General features: G+C 34.3%; 1 protein-coding gene across 1 annotated transcript in view; it reads right to left on the bottom strand.

Annotated features, from left to right (window-relative positions):
* Positions 1-434: 434 nt before the first annotated feature.
* MSH3 (mutS homolog 3) overlaps positions 435-27,482 on the bottom strand; it is a 47,699-nt gene continuing 20,651 nt past the window's right edge. Inside the window, exons 11-24 of the mRNA XM_087885844.1 lie at positions 27,145-27,229; positions 25,643-25,752; positions 19,299-19,431; positions 18,596-18,783; positions 17,660-17,828; positions 15,962-16,026; positions 14,937-15,053; positions 12,152-12,259; positions 11,789-11,903; positions 10,611-10,768; positions 5,185-5,371; positions 4,048-4,177; positions 3,330-3,504; positions 435-1,420 (exon numbers count right to left, since the gene is read on the bottom strand). Of these exons, the coding sequence (XP_087741970.1) occupies positions 1,291-1,420; positions 3,330-3,504; positions 4,048-4,177; positions 5,185-5,371; positions 10,611-10,768; positions 11,789-11,903; positions 12,152-12,259; positions 14,937-15,053; positions 15,962-16,026; positions 17,660-17,828; positions 18,596-18,783; positions 19,299-19,431; positions 25,643-25,752; positions 27,145-27,229 (1,870 nt within the window). The 3' untranslated portion in view covers positions 435-1,290. The remainder of the gene's footprint in view (positions 1,421-3,329; positions 3,505-4,047; positions 4,178-5,184; positions 5,372-10,610; positions 10,769-11,788; positions 11,904-12,151; positions 12,260-14,936; positions 15,054-15,961; positions 16,027-17,659; positions 17,829-18,595; positions 18,784-19,298; positions 19,432-25,642; positions 25,753-27,144; positions 27,230-27,482) is intronic.

Genomic DNA, 27,482 nt, shown 5'->3' with positions numbered 1-27,482 from the left:
TGAAAAATACGTTTTTTTGCTGCCTATTCACACATGGCGACTCAAGGTGGCTTACAGAACATAAAACCCCATATAAAAACAATAAATCTAATAATAGTCATATAATATACATACTAAAATCACCCCCACTCCAGCAACAGCACCTCACATGAGCCATTTAATGGGATCCAACCATCCTTACCACCCATTCCACCATTTTCTTGATGAACTGTAACTACAATTGATTGAAGATTGCTAACTCTAATCTAAAGATTATTCTGCAGGAAGGACAAAGTTCAATTCACTTTTTCAAAAAGAATAGTAATATAAAATATGAAAACTTCATTATGTACTGTTCTATAAGAAATTATTTTGCATCTGAGAAACCCAAAGAAATAATGTATTCTTCTGCTATTTTAGTTATTTTAGAAATGAACACATCTTTCACAACCAGGTATAAATAGAAATTTATTTTAATATAATTTAGTTACATAATTTTCATTTTTCCATCAACAATCATAATTATCCATCAGATAGGAAAAAGCTTTTTAGATGTATACTAACCTTTCAGATATATACTGTTCTGGGGTGGGGGGAAATGTGATGTCTTGATATATAATATAGAAAAATGTCACAATATTTTTATTTTCAGCATATAAAGTCACCAGATTTTAGGAAGCAATTTGAAAAATTAAAAAATTGAAGTTTAGTACAAAAATATCCACTGATATTAAATAATGCAACGTGGACCATTTTTCCTTTCATAACTGCCCATGATTGCATCAAGATGATATTATGTAAAATATATTTTGCAATGATTTCTAGCTACAAGAGCCTGACAAGGTGACAAGAATTCTGAAATATTTGCTTTAAAAGTAAAAACACCATAGCACTAGGGAAAAGGACCTCTATATTCCATGTATTTTCTTAAACAAGCTGCTATTCTGAGGAGAAAAAATACAGAAATACCTTTTGTTCATTTCTTTCCACTCCATAAATGCTAATCTAGGTGAAATTATGTAATATTCATTATGAAAATAGAATGAGATGAAAGGCCTTCTAAGATGCTTTTAATTTGGGTGGGGGATACTAGGAGCTCCTAATAGCTATATCATTTTGGTTTATGTATTTCATTCTACATAACTCATTCTTGAAGTTAGTTTACAGAAATTAAATACCATAAGTGATTATGTAAACCAGGCATTGTTATTAAAATCTATTACTATATCCACAAATGATCTAAAATTTTACTTTATTCACATATATTTCTTTTTGTGAGATATTATTAAACCTTGTATGCTATTTTCATTTTTAGTTTGAGAGCTCTGTGGAATTTTTAAATTGGCTGAAATCATTATCTACTTCCGATGCACATTTCCATCTTCGAAGTTCTTCAATGTCATTGGTGTTCCATAGTTTTGCAAAATACATCAAACTCTTTCTAAAAAAACAAAACAGTTCAATATTAAAAGTATTAATCAATCAACAATCAACATGTAAGTATCTCCACTCTTATTTCATATGCATAAAATATTTTATATAATAAATGATAAACACAGTAATATACTTTCCTACTTGATAATGCAAAATGAACATAGCATACTTTATATCAGAAGGGAGATGATAAAACAGCAATAAAACTCCCCAAAATCTCTGCACAAAATTCATTGAAATAGTCTTACATTAATTTAAAAGTTAAATTAAAGTTAAATTAAATTAAAAGGGCACGTGCCCAGCTTCACTGTGCAATTAAGATCAATTAGTTTTCATTTATGTTAAAACACTTTATATTTTAGTGCTTTTTTCCATTTAGCTCCTAATCTCTGGAATCAATTCCCTCTCTAATACCCTTCTAATACTCTTCTTTTTACAGACCTTTATAAGCTAGAATATCCTTCTTTCTTATTAATCACTATTATTTATGGGTAGTTCTTGCTTAGTATCAATACATTCAGTGATTGTTAACTGAATGTTTTTTTTATTATTATTTGATTTATATGGATTCTGAGTGCCCTTATTGTACCTAAAAGACTGACATTGCAACACTGAAAGATGTATGTATGGCAACTTTTATTCAACATATTGAACACTTGATTTCATTTGCTACTTATAAGATGATTGCTTTGTACATAAACTTTGTATGGATAAATATAATGAAATAAGGGACTCATTTATACAAAATACAGTAGGTTAAAAAGCACGATAGTTACGTGAGTGCATTAGAAATGAATATTCATTTTCATTTCACACATACTACTTGCAAAAGGTTTGTATTAGATCATTATATATAGAATTGTAACTGTTTGCCATGACATATTTTACTTTGTATTTTTTCATTTATTTTTAAGCACGTGTATTTTTATGTATTTTTGTGTTTTGTATCATTTTTTCTTTTTCTATTTATTGTCATCAATCCCTTTTCTGATCAGCTGGTCAATAAATTTTCTATTCATTCTTTTCTATTAAAGATCTATTTCTAACATAGAAATATCTTAGTTCTATGTATTTCTAGGCTGTTACTCTTTTCTACATTAATGTAGAAAACACATCTTGAAGATTGGGAAAATGTGATAAAGAGATTAAAATATATACTATAGGAATTAAAACACTAAATTATAAATTATTTCCAAGTGATGGCAAATACATTGGAAAACTACTGTAATGGAAAAGTTGACTTCCCCTCCAAAAAATCAGTATTATGATAACGCAAAGATTATTTTTATCCTACTTGGTTTAAACTTTTTTACATAACATAGGAACAATCTGTTTACTACCCAGTTCTAGTGCCTAGCCATAAGTAATGTGTTTAATAAAGTAGTATACATTCTCCTTCATATTTTCTTCACAATACTGTTAATAAAATTAAATAGAAAATACTTTCCATATGTCATATCACTACATACTATGCTTATCTGAGAGGAAAGCAGCCTCTCAGGCATTTTTCCAAAGAAAAAGTAGATTGAAAACACAGACAAAAATCTGCATGATACACAGCTTTTAACATGGGAAGCTGCCAACCTCACTTGAAACCAATCCTACAGATGCTTAATAAATGTCTACAAGATATACAGTACAGTTCTGCACATATGTGGATTAGCATGTATCCACATACACACATACATGCAAACCAAAAATCACATTTCAGAAAAGCCCAGAACAAACAAATTTATATTAACAGAACATATACTATTATCTATTTCTAAAATTAGTTACCCTTTATTTAGCAAATATGTCCAACTCCTCTCACAGACAAATGCATAAACAAACATACACACTTCTGAATTGTATTTCTCCTTGACATTTATAAATACCGTATTAACAAAACAAAGTGAGCCAATCTATTTTCTAACCTTTTCACAGTAGCTGATCTTTCTAGTTCCTTTGATTTATAAGCTGCCTTTTTAAGAATTTCTTTTGGCACATCTGCTAGTTTAGCAACATTTAGACCATAGCTTCTTGCAGCAACTTCTTTAGTTATTTGATAAAGGAAAGTAACACAGTCAAGGTGATGTTGTTCTTCAAAATCTAAAAAGAAAAAGTATATTTATTAATCACTTTACAATGAATTCTTTTAGTAAATTTTTGAAGTTATTTTTAATCAGATACATGCAAATCCCGAAGTTCTACAAATAGAACTCCAGAACATTCAATTTCTTCTCTGGACCATGTTGATTCAATTATTCTAGACATAGTCTGGCAGTTTTATGGAACTTAATCCTCTAAACTGGAAGTGCTCTAGGGGTTTTTATGGGGTTTAGGACAAAACGTATCTGGAATACTACAGATCCCTTAAGGAAAGAGGATTCATTTCTGGAATAAGAGCTAAGCTAAAGTATCACTCAGAGAAGAAACAGAATTCTGAGAATTTTCTGAATGTTCAGTTTCGGACATCCTTATTACCTACCATAGACACCTAGTTCTCAGTAATTCTACTTCTGTTGCTGAATATGTTTAGCTTTAATCATATTAACACCTACTAAAATGACTAAAATTAAGACATAAGACAACCGAACAGCTTTAAGGAATTACTGAAAAGAACTTATCAGTCTGATCAATTTGATATCATACCATCTTCTGGTTTACTATAATCTTCATTCACTAGAAAAGACATATGGTAGTTCTCAACATGGGTCGGATAGGCTCTTTCCAACTCACACAGTGGAGGATAATGGGTAACAAATAGTGTCAATGAACCAACCTAGAGGGGAAAATATATATTTAAGATTTGAAAGTATGTCATCAACTTTCAGCAAGCTAATAACCTAACTATCATTTTCCTTTAACCAAAATAAAATGCAAATACACTGCAATCCTAAGAACACTTAGGAAATGTGTTAATGAACAGACTTGTAAGTAAACATAAAACAAAACTGAGTTGTATCTGAGGATTAACCAGAAAGGAAGAACAGAATTAATCAGCAAAAGCGATATAAAAAGATTAGAATAAATTAGTTTTTTATTTCTATTGTTATTTTAATAAGCCTCGTCTCTCAAAAAAAATCTTATGTTCCGGTAAAATCTGATGTTTTAGTTTTGTTCCTCAACATAAAATGTTCCTTAATATACATCAATATTTAGAATTTTTATACATTGTAAAATGGCCCCCAAATTTATCCTTCATTTTGCAGGTTAATCCTTCATCTAATTTCAGTTATGTTAAGTACCCTTCACTTCTAACAGAAGTTCTGGCATTAACTAAGTCTAAAAGAAACATGACCCATTTGTACCAGCAATTCACTTTCATACAAGGTGGGTACATTTTTTAAGCTGGTAGTGTTAGTGTGAGAACTTTTGTGTTACTGTTTTAAGTATATAAATATAATTTCAATTATATCATTATTAAATTTCATCCCATGCATACTGTTTTGAGCATCTCAACATCTGAAAAGCTTTTCAACTGTTAATGAAAAAGCAGCCAAAGTAAGAATCTTAGAGTTTTTCAAGAACATTGTAAAGATTAGGCTATAATGAGCAAAGTTGGTAAATACTGATTTGATCGATTTGTAAATATTATTATTGTTTTAATTAATAAATTTTGTAGTGATCTCATATGCAAACTATTAAAAATGTTGACATTAATTTGATTAAAAATTCAAATACCTCCTTTCAATAAGAAGCTGAAGGCTTACTATATATAATATTTATTTTCCCTACTTTTTCTTTAAGATTATAATTTACTAATAATTAATCACATAATATACTTACATTCCTAATGAAATGTTCTAGAGTAGCATAAGCAATTGCAATTCCATCATGTGTACTAGTTCCTCTTCCCAGTTCATCCAAAATAACTAGTGAATGTGAAGTTGCTTTTTGAATAATTGCTGCTGTATCTGTTAATTCTTCCATAAATGTACTGCGACCTTTAAATACATTGTCTGAGGCACCCATTCTGCAACCAAAAATAAATGAACAAAGTAGTCTCAAAGAAAATAAAAAATGGAAGGAGTGTCTTGAAATTCTGTACACCAGAGATGTCAACTAAAAAGTACCTGCTGTACTTACAAGAACCTCTGATACGAGACGAAAAAGTTAGATCAGCGTTTTATGAACTTGAAAGGTTACAGGGACTAATGAAGTATCTATAGAAATATGGCAAGTATCAGAAGAAGAATCAGCAAATTTTCCATCAAATCCATCTGGAGCCAGTGGCTAAGAGATTGAACAAGATCTACCAACCAATGTTAAAGAAGACTTAATGTAATGTGTTAATGTTATACCCTTTCATTCATTTCATATACTATGAAAATAATGCTTAGGATCAACTGTTGCAGATCAGAGCCCTGCATAAAAAGAAAATGTCAGATGTTCAAGCTAGTTTTAGAAATAATTCCAGGTTGGTAAAGGAGTCAATCAAGAATATGTACTCTTCCCCTACTTATTCAATCTATTTGTTGCCTATATATTTCAGAAGGCTGGATTGGAAGAAAATGCATCTGGTTTTAAAACCAGAGTATGAAATTTAAATAAATTGGGCTATATCAATGACATTATTCTGATAGTTGAAAATACAAATGAAAAGCTCTTTCAAGCTTCTGCAAGTTAGTAATAAAAATCAAGGAACAAAGGGGACTAGATTAGATACAGAAAGACTAAACTGATGACAGATACATCAAGACTTAACAATGAAGACACTGAAGTGGTGGATAACTTTGCCTTTCTGATGGAATGAAGTTTAGATTTCCAAGAGAAAGGGAGTGCTTTCCCGAGAAGCAAAAACCACTCAGGTTAGATCAGGGGTCCCCAATCTGTGGGTTGAGGACTGGTACTAGTATGTAGTCCGTTGGAAACCAGGCCATGTAAGCGATGGGCAAGAGTGCAAAGCTTCATTTTGCCCAAGCGAACCTTCCCTTCTTGCTGCCACTGCTGCCAGTCCATCGAGACAGAAAGGTTGGGGCCTGCTGGTTTAGATAGTTTGGGTAAAAGAAAGAGGGTGAAGATGGTTCCTCCCTATTAATTCCCAAATTATATGCTTCATGTGTGTGGGTAGTTTGCTTAAGTTTGGCAAGATGTGGAACAGTAAGAAATTTATTGGAAGAATCACAACATTCCTTTTTGGAATGTTGGAACCCGACATCTTTTTGGAATGTTTTTGGAACCCGACATCTTTTTAGGATCAACTAAGAGAACTAACAGTCAAGAAATATCCTGGAGACTAATATTTGGTAGGATAACAATGAAAACATTATTGGGAAAGATATTCAGATGCTATCATATGTCTATACCTAGAAATATCAGAATTATACAGCAATGTCTTTTTCCTTATGACTACCTTTGGAAACAAAAGTTGGACTTCGAAGAAACTGAATAGAAAATATATTGATAATCTTGAATTTTGGAGCTGAAGAAGACCCTTGATAACACCATGGATAGCTAAGGAAACCAACAAATGGATCATAGAAAAAAAATCAATGCAAAGTTCTCAACACAAGGCACAAATGATCAGGCTTGGACACATTATGCAAAACCCGGCTCTGTTAGTAAGGTCTTAATGTTGGGGAAGATAGAAGAGAAGGAGAAGATGACAAACAGCAAGGGGAACAGGCTCAATTATTGTGCTGATGACCTGAAAAATATTTATCTATGTGGTAGACTGCAGCTGATACTAACTTGATGGCATATATTCTATCTATCAAAATATATAAAATAAACTAAATGCATTTGATACTATATTAAATTATTTATCAGTACCTATTTCATGCAGCATACTCATGATATTGGTATGTTATTCAAAACCAATTACTATGACACTACATAAATCATAAGTGAAATTTACCATTTCAGCAAATTTTATATTGCTTTATTATGTTAAAAGTTTTTGAAATGTATTCAGCACTTTAAAAATAATACTGTGTTTCCCCAAAAATAAGACAGCTCTTATTTTCTTTTGACCCCCCAAGTAAGGGCTTAGCCTTATTATTGGCGGGGTCTTATTATTTTGGGGCTGCAGGAAACAGCGAGTGTGGGACTGGATGTCCCGTTGCTGCCATCACCTCCTCTCCCCATTCTTTACATTGGCCCCTGCCCTGACGTGTCCCGCCGCCGCTGCTTCCTTGTGGAGCAGGACTCAGCACGGCTTGTGCCGTTGCATGCAGGAACTATAGCACCGCCACGAGCTTCATCATACCGGCACAGCTCATGGCTGTGCCAGTATGTTGAACCTCGCGGCGGTGCTGCAGTTCCTGCATGCAATGGCACAAGCCTTGCAGAGTCCTGGTAGCAAGGAGTCTCACAAAGACTTGTTTCTGGCAAGTGGGGCGGCTCCCCTTGCCGTCTCTTCTCCCCCACCCCACCTCCCGCCGGGCATGACAGTTCCTGCACCTCGCTTAGCCACCTGCCCCCACCCACCCCCTTTAGAGTGCAATTTGGGGGTGGCAGGTGCTGCAGGCGAGAAGCGTCTCGCTCTCCCCCGCTCCACCTGCCACCCCTCTCAATAAAGAGATGGGAACCCCTCAATAAAGGGGAAGGGAAGCAGCCAGGCTGCTGTTGCCATTGGGGTGGGACGGGATGTGTTGGGCCATGAGATGCACATCTTACCTTTCCAGCACCATCACATTCCTTGCAGTTCTGTCTAGGGAGACATGTTGTAGAAAAAACTTTCTTGTGAGTTCAAGTAGTTATGCTGAACTCGCGAGTTTTTTTCTACAGCACGTCTCCCTGGATGGCAAGGGACATGATGGTGCTGGAAAGGTAAGACGTGCGTCTCGCGGTCCAACACGTCCCGTCCCACCTCAATGGCAACAGCAGCCTGGCTCTTCCCGCCCCACCTGCCACCCCCAAATTGCACCCTAAAGGGGGCGGGTGGCTAAGCGAGGGGCAGGAGCCCCGTCATGCCTGGCGGGGGGACTGGGGCACGTAGTTGGAGGAGGGCTTATTTTGTGGGGGTGGCTTATATTATCACATGTCCTGAAAAGCCCGATTGGCCTTATTTTCAGGACAGGTCTTATTTTCGGGGAAACAAGGTATATCTTTTTAAAAACATAAAGGACAAAGCTTGAGTTATGACTGTACTCTTCCAATATTATAAAAATATTTCAGCTTCTAAGCCCTTCTGTGATTCAAAAAACACATTAACTGGTAAAGACAATAGAATGGCATTATTTAATAATTTTATTTTACTTAATTTAAATAATTAATTTGAAGGAAGCCCAAGACAGATACAACTATTCTAAAATTCCTTTCCTATACCTACTCCAAAAATGTATACTTCTTCCACCAGGATTTGTCTTCCATATCTATTTTTAACTGTTGTTTATTTGTTTGTTTAATTAGGAAATTTTTATGGGCACACATCTTAAAAAAACAACTCGAATGATTAACAACTAGTCCACAGGGCGGGAAAATAATAAAACACTGCAAACAAAATGAATGATTTACAATTAAATCATAACGCAGTAACTAAGTCACTGCATAATTAACTTATTAATTAAAGCATGTGTCTGTCTAAGTTGATCTTTCCAGATTTCAAAGGAGACAGGCACTATGACACAATTGTTATTCATCAATAGTGCTGGTCAACATTAATATAATTTCCTTCTAAAATTATTACCAATAATTTTTCATCTTTTTCACATGTTATAAACTGAGTGATCTGATCCAATATAAGGATTTCTTCTCAAATATTAATAAGAAGACTCATTAATGAGAGACTCATTAACACATATCAAATTTACCTGTTTGAATATTAGAATTTAAAGTATTTCAAAGCTAACAAAATACATTGATGAATGTTAAGGGTCAAAAGATGTATGTCTTGCTAAATTCAACAATGCAATCCTAAGGATATATGTTGTACAGGTAAGAGCTTCGGTGACACAGTGCTTAGAATGCAATACTGCAGGCTACTTCTGCTGACTGCTGGCTACCTGCAATTTGGCAGTTCAAATCTCACCAGGCTCAAGGTTGACTCAGCCTTCCATCCTTCCAAGGTTGGTAAACTGAGGACCCAGTTTGTTGGGGGCAATATGCTGACTCTATAAACTGCTTAGAGTGGGCTATAAAGCACTATGAAGCGGTATATAAGACTAAGTGCTATTGCTATTGCTAATCCTCATTTAATGATAGTAATTGGGACTGGAATTTCTATAACCAAGCGATGCAGTTGTAAAGTGTTATATCACATGACCACGTTTCTTAATGACAGCAATCTCAGCAGTCCTTGTTGCCATCATTAAGCAAGGATCATGGGTTGCTAAGGGAAGACCTCCTCACAACTACCTGCTGGCATGCAATAAGCAAAGTCAATAAAGAAGCTGGCAGGAAGTTGTAATTCCTTGATGACTTATAATCAGGTCAGCTTGCAGGTGACTTCTGCAGCACAGAAGAAGTTGGGATGGCTGCTGCTGGGAGGGAAGGATGCACAGGTGGGCCACCTTGAGTGGAACCTGTAGGCACACGGGACTATGGAGTATGAGATTTCCAGGTTTTTGTATTCCATAGCCAAGTTCTTCAGGAAAAAAAAAGGCATTGGAGTTCAAATGATTAACAGGAATGTCTTACAATCTTCCCTGCCAGCTTCCCTACTGACTCTGCTTGTGGGAAAACCTGATAGGAAAGGTCACAAATGGCAATCACATGACCCCAGAACACTGCAACATCATTAGAATGAGTTCGTTATTCTGTTAGCTTCTGGTTGCCAAGTGCCCAGATCGCAATCACATAACCGGGTGGTGGTGGTGGTGCTGAGACAACCAGAACTTTGAGGATCAGTTGTAAGAACCACTCATTCAATGCCACCGTAGCTTTGAATGGTCACAGAATAAGTGGTTGTTAACTGAGAACTATCTGCATCTGAACATATCAAACTTTTTTTGAAATGCATTTTCTCTTTATTAAAATTATAATAGAGCTATGCTACTGCTATAATTTTTTTAATTCCATTACATGATGTGCAACTGGGGCTGATTTTCTTCATAAAACAGCAGCATTCTTTAATTGGCTTCTACATTAGAATTAGATAGCCTGTTCACAAAAGTACCCACAATAGGTATGTGGAGGTACAGGAAAGAGATTACTGCTATAGTCTTAAACTGTTAATGTGAATGTTTTGTGATAATCCTAAAAAAGAAAAAAACATGTAACATTAAAACTGAAAAATAAGAGCTACCCAAAAAATGTGTTTGTTATCTTACCTGGTGAATATACCATCCACAATACCAATTCTTACTTCTTCAGCTGGTACATAAGATCCAATCTGTGCCATGACAGTAATCAGTGCAACTTGTTTTATATAAGAGCTCTTTCCCCCCATGTTAGGTCCAGTGATTATCATTACTCTTTGACTATCTTCCTGGAAAATGAACACCATAATTAGACTATTTTAAAACAAAGCTCATGCAAAAGTTTCAGACATCTGGTGATTGTATACAGATCACCTAAACAGATTCCAAATTACTACTCCAAAAAATTCTAAGTTAGGATGCCTCGGTAAGATTTCATTCACTTCTTTTATTACCATTGCTTCGCAAAAATATTTAAAATTCAAATGAAACTGTAATAGCAAATGTAATAGCAATATGGCAGGACTGTCAAACTGGATTTCTTCGAGGGTTAGGGTTGTAGTCTTTTTTGTGGGCCGGCCGGGGGCTGTGGAGACGGGATGGATGCCTCCTGCAGCACCCTGCTGGCCAAAACAGGGTGCAGAGGGGGGCCCGTATGCGGCCCCCCATGCCCTTTTATTTGGCCTGGGCGGTTTCCTATAGCACCCTGCCGGCCAAAACATTTTGCCCTGTTTGGGCCGGTAGAGGCACCATGGGCTGGTCCTTTGCGATTTCCAAGCCGGCCCCACGGGCCAGATTTAAACTCAGATGTGAGTTTGACAATGCTATATGGCATTGATAGAACTGTTTTTTTTAAAAAAAACAACCATGTCATCCTGGAATGAAAAAGATTTTTTAATATTAAAAATCTGGAGTGTTGCATGTAAAAGGGCACTTCTCCAAACAGAAAGCAGCAGCACTGAAAGATGTTTATATGTATTACTATCCTTTACCTGAATTTATGTACATACATATTTTCTGTCATTCAAATCTACCCAAATCTAGACCCAAAGTCTAGAATATATTTTAGATCATGCAGAAAAGAAAGAGCCAACACAGAAATAAATGTGAGACTGTAATTTTTTGTTTCATTTTCTAAATCTACAACTTAAGTGTAATTATCTAAAAACCTAGGCATCTTAATGGTATATTCTGAATCTTTCATGGGAATTGCTGTTTGGACGCAGTCACTGTATTATTTAATAATTTTCTACAAATTAAAAACAATGTTATGATTGTATGATTATCCTAGCTCTTAAAAGTTTACTTACTGACAAGAATGTATCATTCGGAACATATTGTTGTTGCTCTCCTAGTAACACATCTATCACAGGATGTTTCCCATTTTTTATCATTATTTCTGATTTTTCATCTATTATGACAGGTCTGAAAAACAAATATGTTTATAGACTGAATGTGGAATAAAGTCCCCAAATCATAGATTTGCCTTATCGAGCTTGAAATAAGCCAGCCCACTGATAATAAACGAAGCTCCATCAATTCTACCAGAAACAATCTGATCTGGAGGAGAGTCTGTAGGTTTTCAAACATGGCATGCAAGAATTGATCAGCACTTTTGTAAATTTACAATGTTTCTTTAAATATTCCAATACTGTTTTTTTTAAAATGATTACCTGCAATAATCTCCTTGTTTGGCAGCCTCAGCCAAGGAAAAAACACAGTCCACAGTTGCTAGATGACCCACAGCTTGAGAGAGTGCGTGATAATGCTCATTAAAATGACTAGAGAGAAGTACATTGGGAAGGAAAAAGAGTGAATGAAATATTAATACAAATAAAAAATAACCAGTCAGCAATGCTACATCCATACAAAGTTTCTTACATAGGTTGTCTGTTTTCAGTAGATAGTCTAAGCATACATCTAGTTACATATACCCATAAAAAAAATATGATTGGTTTGATTATTTATGACGAAATGCTGAGAGATAATACAAAGAGGTTGGGAAATTCTGAAAGGGGAATGTACTACTTTCCAAAGGGATATTTTTGTCTGTCAAAAGCTGCCTGGGTACAGCAATGTGATCAGGAGATGAAGAGATGAATGATCCATCACGAAGGAGTACTATGAAAATAATAGTAAAATGTCAATACAGATAGTACTTATGACAAAACTGAGACTTAAATCTTCAGTCACTAAGTGAAGACGAGCCTGGATAGCTCAACAGAGCACTGTAATTTAACACCAGCTGTCTGCAATTAAAGTAAGATCGAATTTCGCCAGACTCAAGGTTGACTCAGCCTTCCATCCTTTCTAAGGTAGGTAAATTGAGGACCCAGTTTGTGGGGGCAATAAGCTGACTTTGTATAAATATACAAAAGTATGAAGGCTATTGCTTAACGCACTGTAAGCCGCCCTGAGACTCCGGAGAAGGACGGCATATAAATCAAATTTAAAAAAAAAAAAAAAGTTATTAAGTGACGCATCACGTGATTGCTTCGCTCAAAGATTGCAATCCCAGCTGCAGTCATTAAGCAATCACCAGGGTTGTTAAGGGGATGGGAGAAAGAGCTGCCTGCCAGAAGTACTCATCCCCATACTGGGATGAATCCAGGGGTGAAATGCTACCGGTTTGCACTGGTTCAGGCGAATTGGTAGTGATAAAAGCTACCGGTTCGGGTGAACCAGTAGTAAAAAAAAAAAAGCTTCTGGTTCGTCCAAACAGGTATTTCCAACAATCAGCTGTGCCGCGTGATTTATATTCTAAATCACGGGGCACAGCTCTTCCTCCCCCCCCACTGTTCTACTTACCTTGTTAAACCTTTTTCCGCACAAAGTATGCATTTGGTGCACACTGCACATGCGCACACAGCATGCATTTGGTGCGCATTGTGCATGCAGTGTGTGTTTGGCACACACTGCACATATGCAGGCAGCGAACCGGTGGCAATCCGTGGAGGATTTCACCGCTGGATGAATCCCTCTGGTGGGCAGCCCTTTTGCTCTCAAAGAACTTGACTGAAAAAGGTCTTCACTGAAATAAAGGCAGGATTTTGGGGCAGAGTGATTACAGCATGGGGTGTTTGCAGCCGTCCCCCAAAAGACAAGAGAACTCCCTCTCATTGTAGAAGGCTGACTGCAAATACGCTGTGCTGCAAATGCTCTGTACTAAGTTCTTGCATGGATTTGAGAATGGGCCTTTTTTGGCCAAACTCAGAAATCAGAGGAAGTCATGTCGGCAACCGGTAGCAGCTTATAAGCTTCCCTGCCTGCTTCCTTATGCCTTTCTGGATAAGCAGGCAGGGAAGATTGAAAATGATGATCAGTTGATCACAGGCACTTAGCAACCAGTCATAAGTGTGAACAGGTTGCCAAGCACCAGGATTGCAAGCACGTGAACCTGAGGAAACTGCAATGGCCATAACTTTGGACATAGTCATTAAGCGAGAACTAGCTGTATAGAATTTTCAGTTTTCAAGAATTTTATGGTAATGCATATATAAACATATTTATGTATTTTTATGATTGTATTAATACTGCTGTATTTCTAAATTGTATTTTGTTTGTTACATTTGACCATAATTTTTTTTTAAAAAAAGCTGTAAAGTCTTTTATTGTGCGATTAATTAGGGGTAGCTGCTCTAGGCTGAAAAAGTCCAGACAACTATAAAATGGCACCAAAGTATTTCAGAGTAACAGTTTCATCTGGACTTACAGCAAGATTTTGCAGCACAAATTTGGCAACCCAAATGTGTAATGTTTAGCTGATATCATCTAGACTACTTTGGTGCAACTGTTTATGTCCTGCTACTTATTCAAATTACAGATCATCCACATTTCTGATGTTCTCTATGAGCTGCTCTCCGAGCCTTCAAAATAATAAATTAAGCTATTTGTGGACAAACATTTTGAACTGGAGACATATTTGAAATTATGAAATCATGTTGTAGATATATTCACAAAATTACTGCCATGCTATTATAAAATGGCTGTCATGATGAGCATCACAAGACAGAAAATTTCCCAAAAGAAAATTTATTAATGCTTTCTGCTATCTAGTGGCCCCTGGAGCCAAAATATGCTGGAAGTAAACATGATGTAAGCAATCAGTTCTTTATTTTGCAGAAAGCTACCTGTGTATGCTGTGAATTTAAGAAAGTATTTTTTTTAAAAAATGAGACTAATCATGGATCTTAATAAGCACCAAAAAGTATATTTTGATGCTTATCCAGTAAGTGCCAATGAGCAACATGTTGCTTATCAGTAATCTAAGTCTTCAAAAATATCAAAACTCCTCTAAAATACTATGTTTGTGAATTTTAAATATATCTCTATTAAAAATGCAATATTTTCAGCTAAATTATACAAAATCCATTAACTTTTGATATGTCAGTTATCGTAATCTGTTTCTATTCCGAAACCTACTTATTACAGTAACAAAAATAGACTTTGTAAACTTACTCTAAAAAACACAGCCATTCAGAATTGCAGTCAAGGACCAGTTGCTCACGTAGCTGATTTAGCTTTCTGTAATTTTCTACAATAAAAGGAGTATGGAAACGGCTAACAACCTTTGTGCTTGAAGAAAGAATCAAACAGGACATAAATGTGATTAATCAATAAATTTTTCAGCAGTGCATAAAATTAGGTCAGTATCTTCTTAGGATTAATATTTCTGAGAATTCATTAAAATATTTTGTGTGTGTGTGTGTGTGTGTGTGTGTGTGCGCGCGCGCACACACACATACACAAACATACACATACCCTTCTTACCCCTATGGGTGGTTTGTGTCTTCCTAAATCTCAGTTCCTCTACCATAGGTCTGGGAGCTGCTCTTAGCACTGAACACTTCAAAGAGCTCTGATGTGGTTCCTGGGATCTGTTGGAGTCACTCTCCCAACTTTGGAGTCACAGCCTCAAGTGCCCTTACTATCAATGCGACCAGTTTGGCCTTTACTTTCCATAATATCCTTTCTACTACCTAATGCCCTATCACCAGGCACAGTTTCTTTTTTTTTTTTTTGGTGGGTGAGTGGGGGGGGCTAAGACTAAATGAAACAATTACATCTTCCAATAAGTTTGTATAACTCTTCTAATATTGCCTCAAATCCTTATGATCTGTAATATGTGATGCCAGCCAATTTGGCATAGTGATTAAAGGAACGGAGCAAGAAACAGGAGACCATAAGTTTTTGTCTTATTTTAAGCATGAAGCCAACTGTAAATAACTTTATACTCTCTCTCAGCCGTAGGGAGAAGACAATGACAAACCACTTCCAAAAATGTTGCCAAGAAAACTGTATGGTCTATTTTGTTGCTAGGGGCAAACCAAACCAAAAGTGATATTGTAAAAAATGATACTGATGCATATATTTACTTCAGCACTTTATAATATAAATTCTGTCATCAGAAACATCAATATATAAGCATCATTGAAGTAATTAATAAAATAAATAGTAATTAGGATTTATATTAAACTACATACCTGCTAACTTTAATCCAATCTAATGGTACAGAAGATACAACTGAATTTTTAACTTCAATCTGAAACTGAAACATCAAACAATGAAGTATCAAATGATTAATACTGTTTTAGAACAAAATTCTATAGTACTTGAAAAGGTAGCAGAAGTTCTTCATAATTATCAATGATGCATTTGATGTCATAATTCTGTTCCAAAAATGTTACTATGTATAAGGAAAACAGTACAGCAATAGAAGAAATAGTCAAGCAACTATAAGAGACATAGGAATGCCAGCTCAAATTTCTATTACTATCAAGGCTATTAATTTATTTCAGATAAACAATTTCAGTTAAAGAATGTAACTAATCACCAAGCTTATACCAGTTCATAGAGCAATGTGTACAGGTTTTCAGACTCTCAAAAACCCAAAGAAGAAATGAAGGTGACTTTGGGTAGATAAACTAAAGCATCAATCCACAGAATACTTCTGGATAGTCTTCCCTACCTATTTGCCTCATATTATCTCCCAAGATTGAGACACAAATTTAAAATCTGGCAGAAAGCACTGGTTTGAAAATGAAGCTTCTGTTTAATCATAATAAGTAATACTGCCATTATGGTTATAAATAATCCTTGAAAACTATGACAGTTATAACAAAAGCCTATGTATCAAATTCAAGGAATGGAAGGAACCATTTAAAGCTCTCTGGTTCCATTTTCTATGCAAACAGGAATCCAGATGAAAGCAGATTACTCTTGTCATATTTACAAAACGGGAGCTCTTCACTTCCACAATTCCACTGTGAAACCATTTACAATGTTTGGAATTTTTTCTTAAAATTCATCTCGAAACTGCTTTATGACCTGAACCGTAGAATGGTCTTCTTCAACATAACTCCCTAAAGTTAAATTACGTTTAAGAAGTTTTAAAGTCTTTTAGAATGCCATCATGTCCTACAAGATCATCCATTATGGCTAAATCCATCCAGCTCCCTCAAGAGTCTGCTGTTCTCTTTTCCATGTGAATCTTTCTTAACATGGATTATCCAACAGTGGACGCAGTAGTCAAGGTAGTTATATAATACACAAAGGAATGGAATTATTACTTTTCCATTATTTAGGTGGCATGTTTTATAGCAGTATATGACTGTTTTTGTCTTTTCTGCAGGCACATACTATCGCTGATTTATTCAGTTCAGTTCATCTACTAAAATTGTTCTCTTTTGTGTCTCTGTATCATAAATTAGCAAATGCACTTTTATACAGTGCTTAGTTCTTATAATTACTGTAACTAACTATTCAATTATTAGCAAAGGTACACTTACAAATAGATGTTGGCATTCTCTAACTTATATTATGACAGTTAACACTTTTAATAAAGTTTACCCAAAACTTTATTTTTTATAATATAACTTCTGGTACATTGTTAGTAAATTTACATACTAAACACATTTTTCTTTAAATGTTACTAGCCTTAAAACAACTCATGCCAACTCCTAATCCTGTTAGCAAAAGCCATAAGGTCAATTATAAGGGATTGTGGAATTTGTATTTCATATTACCTAAGGGCAGTAAACTGTTTAGTTCCAATCTACTCAGTAAAGGACAACAAAACTGTTGCTGTAAAAACATGATCAGAACTACATGACTGATAAAATTCATTTAATGTTGCATAAGCAAACATACAGCATAACAAAGTCAATATAGATATATATTACTTCTTGCCCTGATACTGATACGTAGTCCACAGAGGAGGAATTTAGCATTCTTCGTACATCCTGAATATGATTCTGGATTTGACAGACTACTGTCTGAATCTCATCCTTTCTCTTCCTTATTAAAAGAAAATCATCAAGATCCTTGAATAGTTCAGTTTTGTTCCCAATTCTAAAAGAAAATTCAAATTAACTTTTAATTCAATACCATAGATATTTGTTTAACTCTAACAAAATGAACAAATACAAACAAATAATAATATTAATATGATCTAGGGCACTATAATTTATTTGTAGAAAGAAAATTTATAAGATTCGGAAAAAACATTTCTTCGAAAGAACTTCTGCACAATTAGTTTAACTCTTTATGTATAAGGGTGTGTGTGTGTGTGTGTGTGTGAGAGAGAGAGAGAGAGAGAGAGAGAGAGGGAGGGAGGGAGGGAGAGAGAGAGAGGGGGGGGAGGGAGGGAGGGAGGGAGGGAGAGAGAGAGAGAGAGAGAGAGAGAGGGAGGGAGGGAGGGAGGGAGGGAGGGAGGGAGAGAGAGAGAGAGAGAGAGAAACTATGAGACAAAAGTCCTGAAAGGCCAAAAAAGGAGTGGTGCACCCAAGATGGACCACATCCAAACTCTAACCAGATCTGGAAAATCTGATATATCAGTTCAAAATTGGATTAGGCTGAGATAGTCTTACAGAATTTAATGGGAATTCTAAAAAAAAACACTAATGCAGCATATTACCTAATATTTTTTAATAAAAAATATCTATTATTTATGTTAGATCATGTGTGTGTGTGAATGAATTGCATTACAAACAATTTGAGAAAAGTTGGGAAAGGTGAAGAGAACCAAACTTTCGTTACAATCACAATTCGGTAAAAGTCACTGCATTATACCTATACAGTACCCACCAAGTTACACATTATATGCTTAATTTACTTACTTTGCTGCTTCTTCATTAAGTTTACTTAAATATTTTTTTGTTGAACTAAGCAATTCAGGAATTTCCAAGAGGCTTTTATGCAGCAAGGATGCCCGTACTTGAACTTGGATAGCTGGAACCAGTGCTTTGATTGCTGTTTCCAAGTTAGAGAGTGTGCTTACTACCAAGTAGAATTCTTGAACAGAACACTGAAAACATAAACAAATATCGTTTAAAATGATCAGTCTTGAGGTTACAATAGTCTTGCAAAACTTCCAAATCTAATAAATGAAGTTCTTTAAGATGGCACAAAAGTCTGTTGTATAAGTTCTAATACTCTGATTATATAAACAAAGTTTATTTTATTCTCTCCTTAATTTTGGATATACACTGAAATATATGCATCTTGATTTCAATTATTATGGTAGGAAGAGAATTGATTTAGTTATTAAATGTTTAAAACTGAAGTAATTTAAATAAAATTTTAAATTGTAATGTTAAATACCAATACATAGCTTAAAAACAGTTAATGAATTTTAAGAAGCTAGCGTACCAGGAATATAAGAAACATGGACAGTTTTAAGAGTTTAAAATTGCCATTGTTAAAAACTTAGATATTTCCAATTATGTTCTGCCTTACAATGTATAAAACACATTTCAGGAAAAGTTGCCTGCATTTAAATATAATAGCAATGTGTTTTTTTTTAATTATCTGTAGTCTTACCTTTTTATGATAAATACTACAGATTCCTCTCTCAACATCTGGAACCTTATACAATAGAGACATGATTTGACCAAGAACACTTGATTCTGAGAAGAGAATCTCAGACACTGCATCAAGTCGGGAATTAATTTCACTGTAAAACAGAGGATAAATTAGATAAATAAAATCTTACTCCTTTTCTGCGTTTTCAGTAATGACTCCAAAGAGGAATAATAACGATCTATGGATATATTACAACATGCCTGGAAGAAACAGTCTCTCTTATTTTGATGCTAAAAAGATAATATGAAATTAATCAAACTACCTTTGCAAGAAATACCGTAAATGGGACATCAAAGTTCTCCCTGTGTCCAAATGCACTTTGATCTGACCATTTAGTCTTCTATATCACAAACATCCTCAAAATCATTAGGTTTTTGCTGTTGTTACCAAACAAGCAGGCTTTGAATTTTTTGCTAGGAGGAAACTGCCAACCAAGAGATTCCCAAGGAAAGGAAGGCAAACCTGCTTTGTTTCTATCGCTATTGGTAGCAACTAGATTGGTTCTCAACTCCATTATTCACAGGTTTTTTTTCAACCAAAATATTTCAAAATTTGTCACTTTACATTAATAGAAAAATTCTACTGACATCTCCTAATAATCTCTAGCTCCTGAATCTCCCTCTTGTTTCTTCCTCCCATGCCTCAATCTTGCCTCATTACTTCCATTTGTGAAGAGAGAAATATGGTTTCTCAAAGGATTAAGTCTACATTAAGGGGTTTGTGAATCCTATTACTGCTTCTGTCACCACCTTCAACCTCATTGCTGCCTGTACCAGTCACCTAATTAGGAGGACACAAACACTGAAGTTGTTTCTTTAACCTAGCTGGGAGATGAACTAATCTCTATCCAAATTTACAATTTGTAAATCAACTTGGTTTCATAAAAGTCATTACCTCTTCATTTTTATCAGTAATTCATTATATACAGTAGGTACTGGCAGAAACATGCAGATTTCATTATGTAATTTACAATATACGGTAGTATACCAGTTTGAATTAGAGTGTGATAACATATTATGACAGTGTCTAAAGGCTCTGATCCTTTGCTGTAAAGTTAATCTGCACTTTAATCATTTTCACATATGGCTATGATACACAGTTCTAATAATCTAACACTAACATGGCAAACACTGTGCCTGCAGTAATCTTCAGTATTAAAAAGGGAGAGTAGGAGGGAAAGGGTCAATAGGCACAATGTGATATCAAGTGACCTATTTTTTCTACCTCTCATAGAATCATGTTTTGAAATACTGTCCCAAGAATTATACACTATAAAATCATAGAGGATTATCTTTAGCTTACTTAACAGAAAGAACATACCACTATAAAAGGCAGTTTTAAATGCTTTTTTACTTCAGTTCTAGGATAGTTCTATGACAAATAGACTATCACAAATATTATCAGACATTAGCAATTCAAAAGACATTATTTTTATTTTATTTGGTGTTATTTTACACTATTATAATTTATGTTTTAACAAACTGCATTTAATATAAAACTGAATTATATAGAATTGTGATATTTAGTTTAAATTATTTACACATTTCTTTATTCAACTAAATGCAATATTAACCTGATTTCAAGCTGGACACAGCGACAAAGTAAGACTAGGTGCAAAAATACTAAATATCCATTGAATATAACAAATGCTATTATAATACATTTGTGAATAGTATTTTGTAAGTATTGATCTATGCAGAGATTTAAGAATAGTCAAATCAAGCTCTATATATTTATAATAGACATCTTTGGGGAATAAAATTGTTACTAAAAAACTGAACATGGTACCTCTCAGTGAAGGATTCAAACGTTGCTAACAAAGGATAACGAATGCCTGTAAATAATGATGCAAGTCTACAGTTTTTGTAAAGAAATCTCACACTAAAAATGGATGTAATGGTGGCAAACCAATGCAGCATGGAGTCACCGATACTAATTTCCCTCATTCTTAAAAGTAGGAGTAAACTATTATTAAGGGTAATCTAGATTTAGCCAGAAACTACATTTGCATATCAAACTGTATAGCAATATTTATAACCTATTATAAGTATTTATATAGAGCAAATTTCTTTGCTCAAACAAGATGTTCCATATAAAATAGGATGGTTTTAAAGAAATGATATTCTCTGTTCATAAATGTTTAAGCAAAACAAATTCTACTTGACTGATGAGTAATATTGTGGATGAGAAAAATGCATATAAGAAAATGACGAATGCACAAGAGGATGAGAGAAAAATGTTATTTTCTATGAGTTTTCAAAGATTAGACTCAGTTGTTCTAGATCACTTTTGTCAGCCCTTTCAACATTCGAGAATTAATTTGCATGTCCCTGGAGGCAAATTCATCTAAAGTAGAAAAGTGGGGTTTTTTTTTTACAACTTATATAATAAAAATTCTTCATAAAAATAATTTATATAGTATGTGTGTATGTGCGTATTCACATGTATACATGTATATAGGTATATATATAAATATATATAAGGTGTGCACATATATATATAACATATATAGTTTTATTAAGAATAATTATAATAGTAAGATCTAATGTGAATTAAAGAAAAGAGAATAGAAAGAATGAGTAAAAGTGCAAGAAAAAAGAAGGAATATAATAAGAGGAAATATTTAAAGAAATAACTTTCAATTTTCATCACAAGTACAAACAAATTTAGTGACTCTTCACACCCCCTAATGTTACAAACATCACAACATGGCCAGGCCCCATTATGGTTGTAGGTTGAGGACTACCTGTATCTCATCTTTTATCTACAAACAAATCAACAAAATAGCATTTTTTTCAGTCCTGGTATCAACCAAAAATCCATTTTGCAGAAATAAAAACAAATGGCATAAATATTTAGTTTTTAAGAACAAATAAGTTTCTTTTTGTTACTAGAAAAATAAAACATATATGTGAGATTAGTAAATAAATCTCCGAATTTGAATTACAATGGAAGTAACAGGAACTGATCTCATTTGCATATAAAAGAAATTAAATTAACTCCTCCCCCCACCCCCACCAAAATCTTCCAATTTTCATTGGAGGCAGAAAGATTTTTTCTTTTCTTAACCATCTGACTATAATTCTGACAATTCTATGAGGTTACTAACATGTTTTCCATTGCTAACACTCAATATCTTTCTAGAATTATTTTTATGAAATAACATTTTCAGAGCTGATGAATAACACTAGTGAAAATATTCATGAATGCATTTAGGATGATTATGTGTAGAATGCAAATCTAACTCTAGCCAGCTAAATGACAATCAAGGACTTTTGTTATGCATGAATGAAGTGCAATTTCAGCAACATGTGCCAAGAAAATGAGTAAACCAATGAAAAAAGATGAATTATTAAATACTTGCTTCACTTATGTATTGATTCAAATATAATAGAAGATATAACAGAATAGTAAAGATGTGCTGATACTTACATAACTTTATGAGTCCTAATTAACTATAACTTAAACATAACTTCTACAGAGGGCTGTGTTTCTGACCAGTTTGAAATGTAACACTGCCCTTAAATAAACAATTTGGTAGCATTTTCTACAATAAAGACTTCATTATCTGAATCCTTACCCACTGAAAATCTATAAACAACCAGTGAACATCTCTGAGGAATGTAGAAGTAACTAGACCGTAACAATCTGGATTTTACCTGAATCACTATATATTTTCTATGAAGTTAGTACTAATCCGGTGTCTTAAATGTTCTGTTTTTTATATCAGTGGCCTTATACAACAAGGGATATGTTTGCATGTTTGTTTTTTTGTTCAATTTATATCCACTACAAACAAAAAGACTTTTGGCAGGCCACAATCCAGGACACTTCCATGTCCTTTTTATAAAAAACAATCTTCTAATCATGCTTTTCCTCTCCTAGATTTGCATTCCTGTACTGCTGGATTCATTCAGCCCTATAATTCAGTTATAACTCTATTGTTTTAGCAATTTAATATATTACCTAAAATAGAATTTCATTGTTCCCACATCATTTTTATTACAACAGATTACATGACTTTATGTCAGCAAGCTCAAACAATATTAAATTTCCCTAAATGCAATACAACAGACCAGCCAAATGCATTGTTTTTACACTGCTTCTGAAAGACAATGAAACATTTACAGCACATAAAGCTTTTGCATAACTATGAAAATTTGTATTGTCTTCTCTGAACTAGTTCACATTAGTGAGATAAAGCACCTGAGGTATTCTTTAATATGGATCTTCAGATCTAGAACAGCAACAACTGCCTATGCAACAAAGCAGGATAGGCTCCCTCATCATTCAGGAGTGCCAGTTGTAGGGTCATGGAAGCCTGCCTTCTTTTTTGCTCTCCCTCTTAAAATTTGCCCTGGACATTCATGTTGCCCCTTCCCTATTAGCACTCAGAAATCTATTGACTTGCCTGCTCAAACAAGCCCAGAGGGATGGGTGGGAGGTGAATAAGATGCTTGTGCCTCAGAAATGGTTTTAACTGAGAGAGGGGTTGCAACTATTTCTAGGTTCTTATATTGTGAATTTATGGTTTTGACTATATTTTATTTTGCATATCTCCAAATAACAAAGGGAGAATTGTTTGCTGCTCAGAATTAGTCTGATTAGAGAAACCCCAAAGCCCTGATTAATTGATTAGATGGATCAGACAGATAAAAATACAAAAATGTAATATAAATAAGCATTCTGTGAAGAACAGTTTGAATACAGAGGGGTTTTTTTTCCACAACTTGTACTGACAGCATCATTCTTGTATCCTAAAGACTATAACCATATTTTAGTCCCTATGTATATTGGATTACCAGTATCTTCATATAATGGAACTGCATTTATTGATTAAGTGATCAGTTTACAGTATCTAGCATAAGAAGAGGTTCACCCATATGGAATTAAATTCATAACTACCATATTATAAGATTCCATTATCTCTGTTATGTTTTAGTATCATAGCTACCCCAGCTTTGCTTCTACATCAAAATATTATATGATACTAATTGCTGATCTAAAAATCCTTACATTTCACCATAGGTAAAAGGTAAAGGTTCCCCTAGCCCATATGTGCTAGTCGTTCCCCACTCTAGGAGGTGGTGCTCATCTCCATTTCAAAGCCGAAAAGCCAGCGCTTTGAAGACGTCTCCATGGTCATGTGGCCGGCATGACTAAACACCAAAGGTGCAGGGGATGCTGTTACCTTTCCACCAAAGGTGTTCCCATTTTTTCTACTTGTATTTTTTACGTGCTTTCGAACTGCTAGGTTGGCAGAAGCTGGGACAAGTAATGGGAGCTCACCCCGTTACATGGCACTAGGGATTCAAACCACTGAACTGCCGACCTTTCGATCGACAAGCTCAACGTCTTAGCCACTGAGCCACCGCATCCCTATACAGTTCCCCATAGAAAATATTAAATGCTTGGTCTGGATAAACTCAATCCGACACTGGATCAGCAATGGTTCATTTCACATATACAACATATTGATATGTTGGCCTTTCTTCTCTGTTAATAGCCCATTTACACATTTTCCTCAGATGTCTTTAAACTATTTTGCAAATTTTCAGCAAAATTACTATTGTATATAGAAGAGGCTTTAGTCATAGATAGTCCTCTGGGGAAAAGATGAGCCATCTAGCATGGTTTTATAATGAAAAGCTGATATCAGAATGATTCTGAACTACAATTATAGCACATTTAGCTGCAACCATAGTAATCCATCATAATGTTAGGAGAGGAAGCTGGTTGAATACACACTGATTGGGGGGGAAATCAGCTTTTTTGATATATCACTGTAGATAAATTGCTGACAGCTCAGTATTTTACATAATATTCCATGTTTGAAGATTTAGCAATCAAATAGCAACCATGAGGCACTGAAGTCCTCCCTTTTAAGGATCAGTTCATTCCAGTTTACATTCCATCAACCTGGAAGACATTAATGGAACTTTCTTTGAGGAAGCATAATGGCAATTTATTACAAAAATATTTTATGCAGTTGTCTGACTGCTACTGCCCAACTCTGAGTAAAATGTAAGCAATAAAAATAGTGACACAGTATCACTATATTTTTAAAGAAAGTAATCAAACACACAGACACACACACACACACATTGTTATTTGCAGCAAATAACATTGCTGCAAATTCTCTTTCTATTAAGAAACACTGAGTGACAAAGTTGGTTTGAATGCCAAGATTTTTTCTCTTAAGTTTGTATTATTCAATTTAACTAGCTTCTTTATATAATGGTACTCAAAAGTTAAATACATTTGAGCTGATCGACATCAGTGATTTGTTTGGTAACAAATACCTGGATTTCAAGAGAGGCTGTGTGACCCACTTCTTTAGTTTTCGTCGTCCAAATGAAGTTTTTGTATGATCCAAGATACAGAAAAGACTGCCTTTGGTTTTCATATCAGTCTAAAATAATTTATAGGCATTAAATTAATAAATTGGTGCACAAGTTCAATATAAAATATGAATCCAAAATAGAAAGCAACTCAAATTGTTAATTCTAGAGAGATGAATGCATTATAGAAATATTTTTAGACATACCAAATATAAAAATCATCAAAAATCATATAATCCAAATTAAACATCTGCTTCCTTTTTTTCCCTTTTAGTTCCCTTAAAATAGTTTACACTGGTAATACTAGTGATATTTTATATACTTTATATAAGTCTATCATCAGCTTAGTTCTGTTTCTGAGGAGGAGGGAGACTAGGAGCTATGTAATGAATCTTACAAGTCTAATTCAGTAATTCCACGGCACAGCTCTGTAGAATCATGATCCATTTTTTCCAACTCTCTGGAAACTCGTGGAAACTCTATGATAGAGTTTCAAAGCCCAAAGAATGATGACACCGTTGTTAAAATCAAAGCAGTGCTAGGAACCTCACCTTAGGAATTAATGTGCCCGGGACTTCAGCATCAGTAATTACTTCCAATCAACTCCAGCTGTGCTCAATAGAGGCCAGGAGTTTCAAATATATAAAAATTCTATTTAAATAAAGCAAAGCACTGGAACATGTATGAATTCTGTCAATTTGATAAACTACAGGCTGTACAGCTCAAAGTGCTTATCCTTGATTCTGACTCACAAATTTGACTATTTTACTGCTGATTCCACCATAAATCATGTACGTCTTCTGCATATGTCAAAACTGGCAACGCTCATACCTTTCTATATGAAACCTACAGAAGATTAGATGAAATCTTATGAAATTTTTTGTCCAAGTCTGTTTGTTACTCTAATCTCCTTAATTTGAACAGGAACACTGGAGAATATTGGTGAAATTAATGCACATTTGACCCTCTCTGGTTGCATAGCCGTTGAACTAATTCCTAATCCATTTTTCCAATTCTTTCTAAATCTTTTCATTTCCAATCCATTTATTCATTGACTTTCTGATTCTTCCTCTATATATTCCTACGTTTCATAACTTTAAAAAGTAAAAGCATAATTACAGCTATTAATGTCTGGTTTCTAATTTTTAAATTTTACTTAATAGGGAATGAAAAATCCCTTTAGTCTTCAAATTCCACTTCAGACTCATTCTCTTGCCTCTTTGCTACCAGATTTAATTGCAGATTTAATTACCTGGATTTAATTGCAGTCATTTCAGAAAAAGTAACTCCACTGTGAATAACTTTCTTTTTCTCAATGGAATTACCAGCTTCTTGGATGTGGCATTTGATTTAATTTTACTTAATTGAAAGGTGGATGAAATGTATATACAGACCAAAAAGGACTGGAAAGAATAATGTAAAATTTAATTCATAAAGCACATAAACACATAATTCTTCCTTACTTGATTCCGCAAGATTTCAAGATTCTTTAATGTAGCTCCATTTAATGTCATATATTCATCTTCACTTGATAACTTCTTAAAATTACTTAAAGAAAAAAAGCATCCATAGTAAAGATACAAAACAGTCACTGGCACTCTAAAAATAGCACTTAACTTTATACATTGCAAGAAAAAGACAAACTCAGTAATAGTTATAAAAGAACATGATTCATTTTACTTAATACATTAAACATTACAATTTACATTAATACATACATTTTCATTAAAAAAACTTAATTCTAATTTAAAATTTGTTATAAATTTTAAAAATTTAGTGATGCTAGTGACTTTCTTCACTT

This window comes from Pantherophis guttatus, chromosome 2 (genome assembly GCF_059756535.1).
Source record: "Pantherophis guttatus breed Tessera chromosome 2, ASM5975653v1, whole genome shotgun sequence".
NCBI lineage: Eukaryota > Metazoa > Chordata > Lepidosauria > Squamata > Colubridae > Pantherophis > Pantherophis guttatus.
This window is presented reverse-complemented; position numbering and strand designations above follow the sequence as displayed.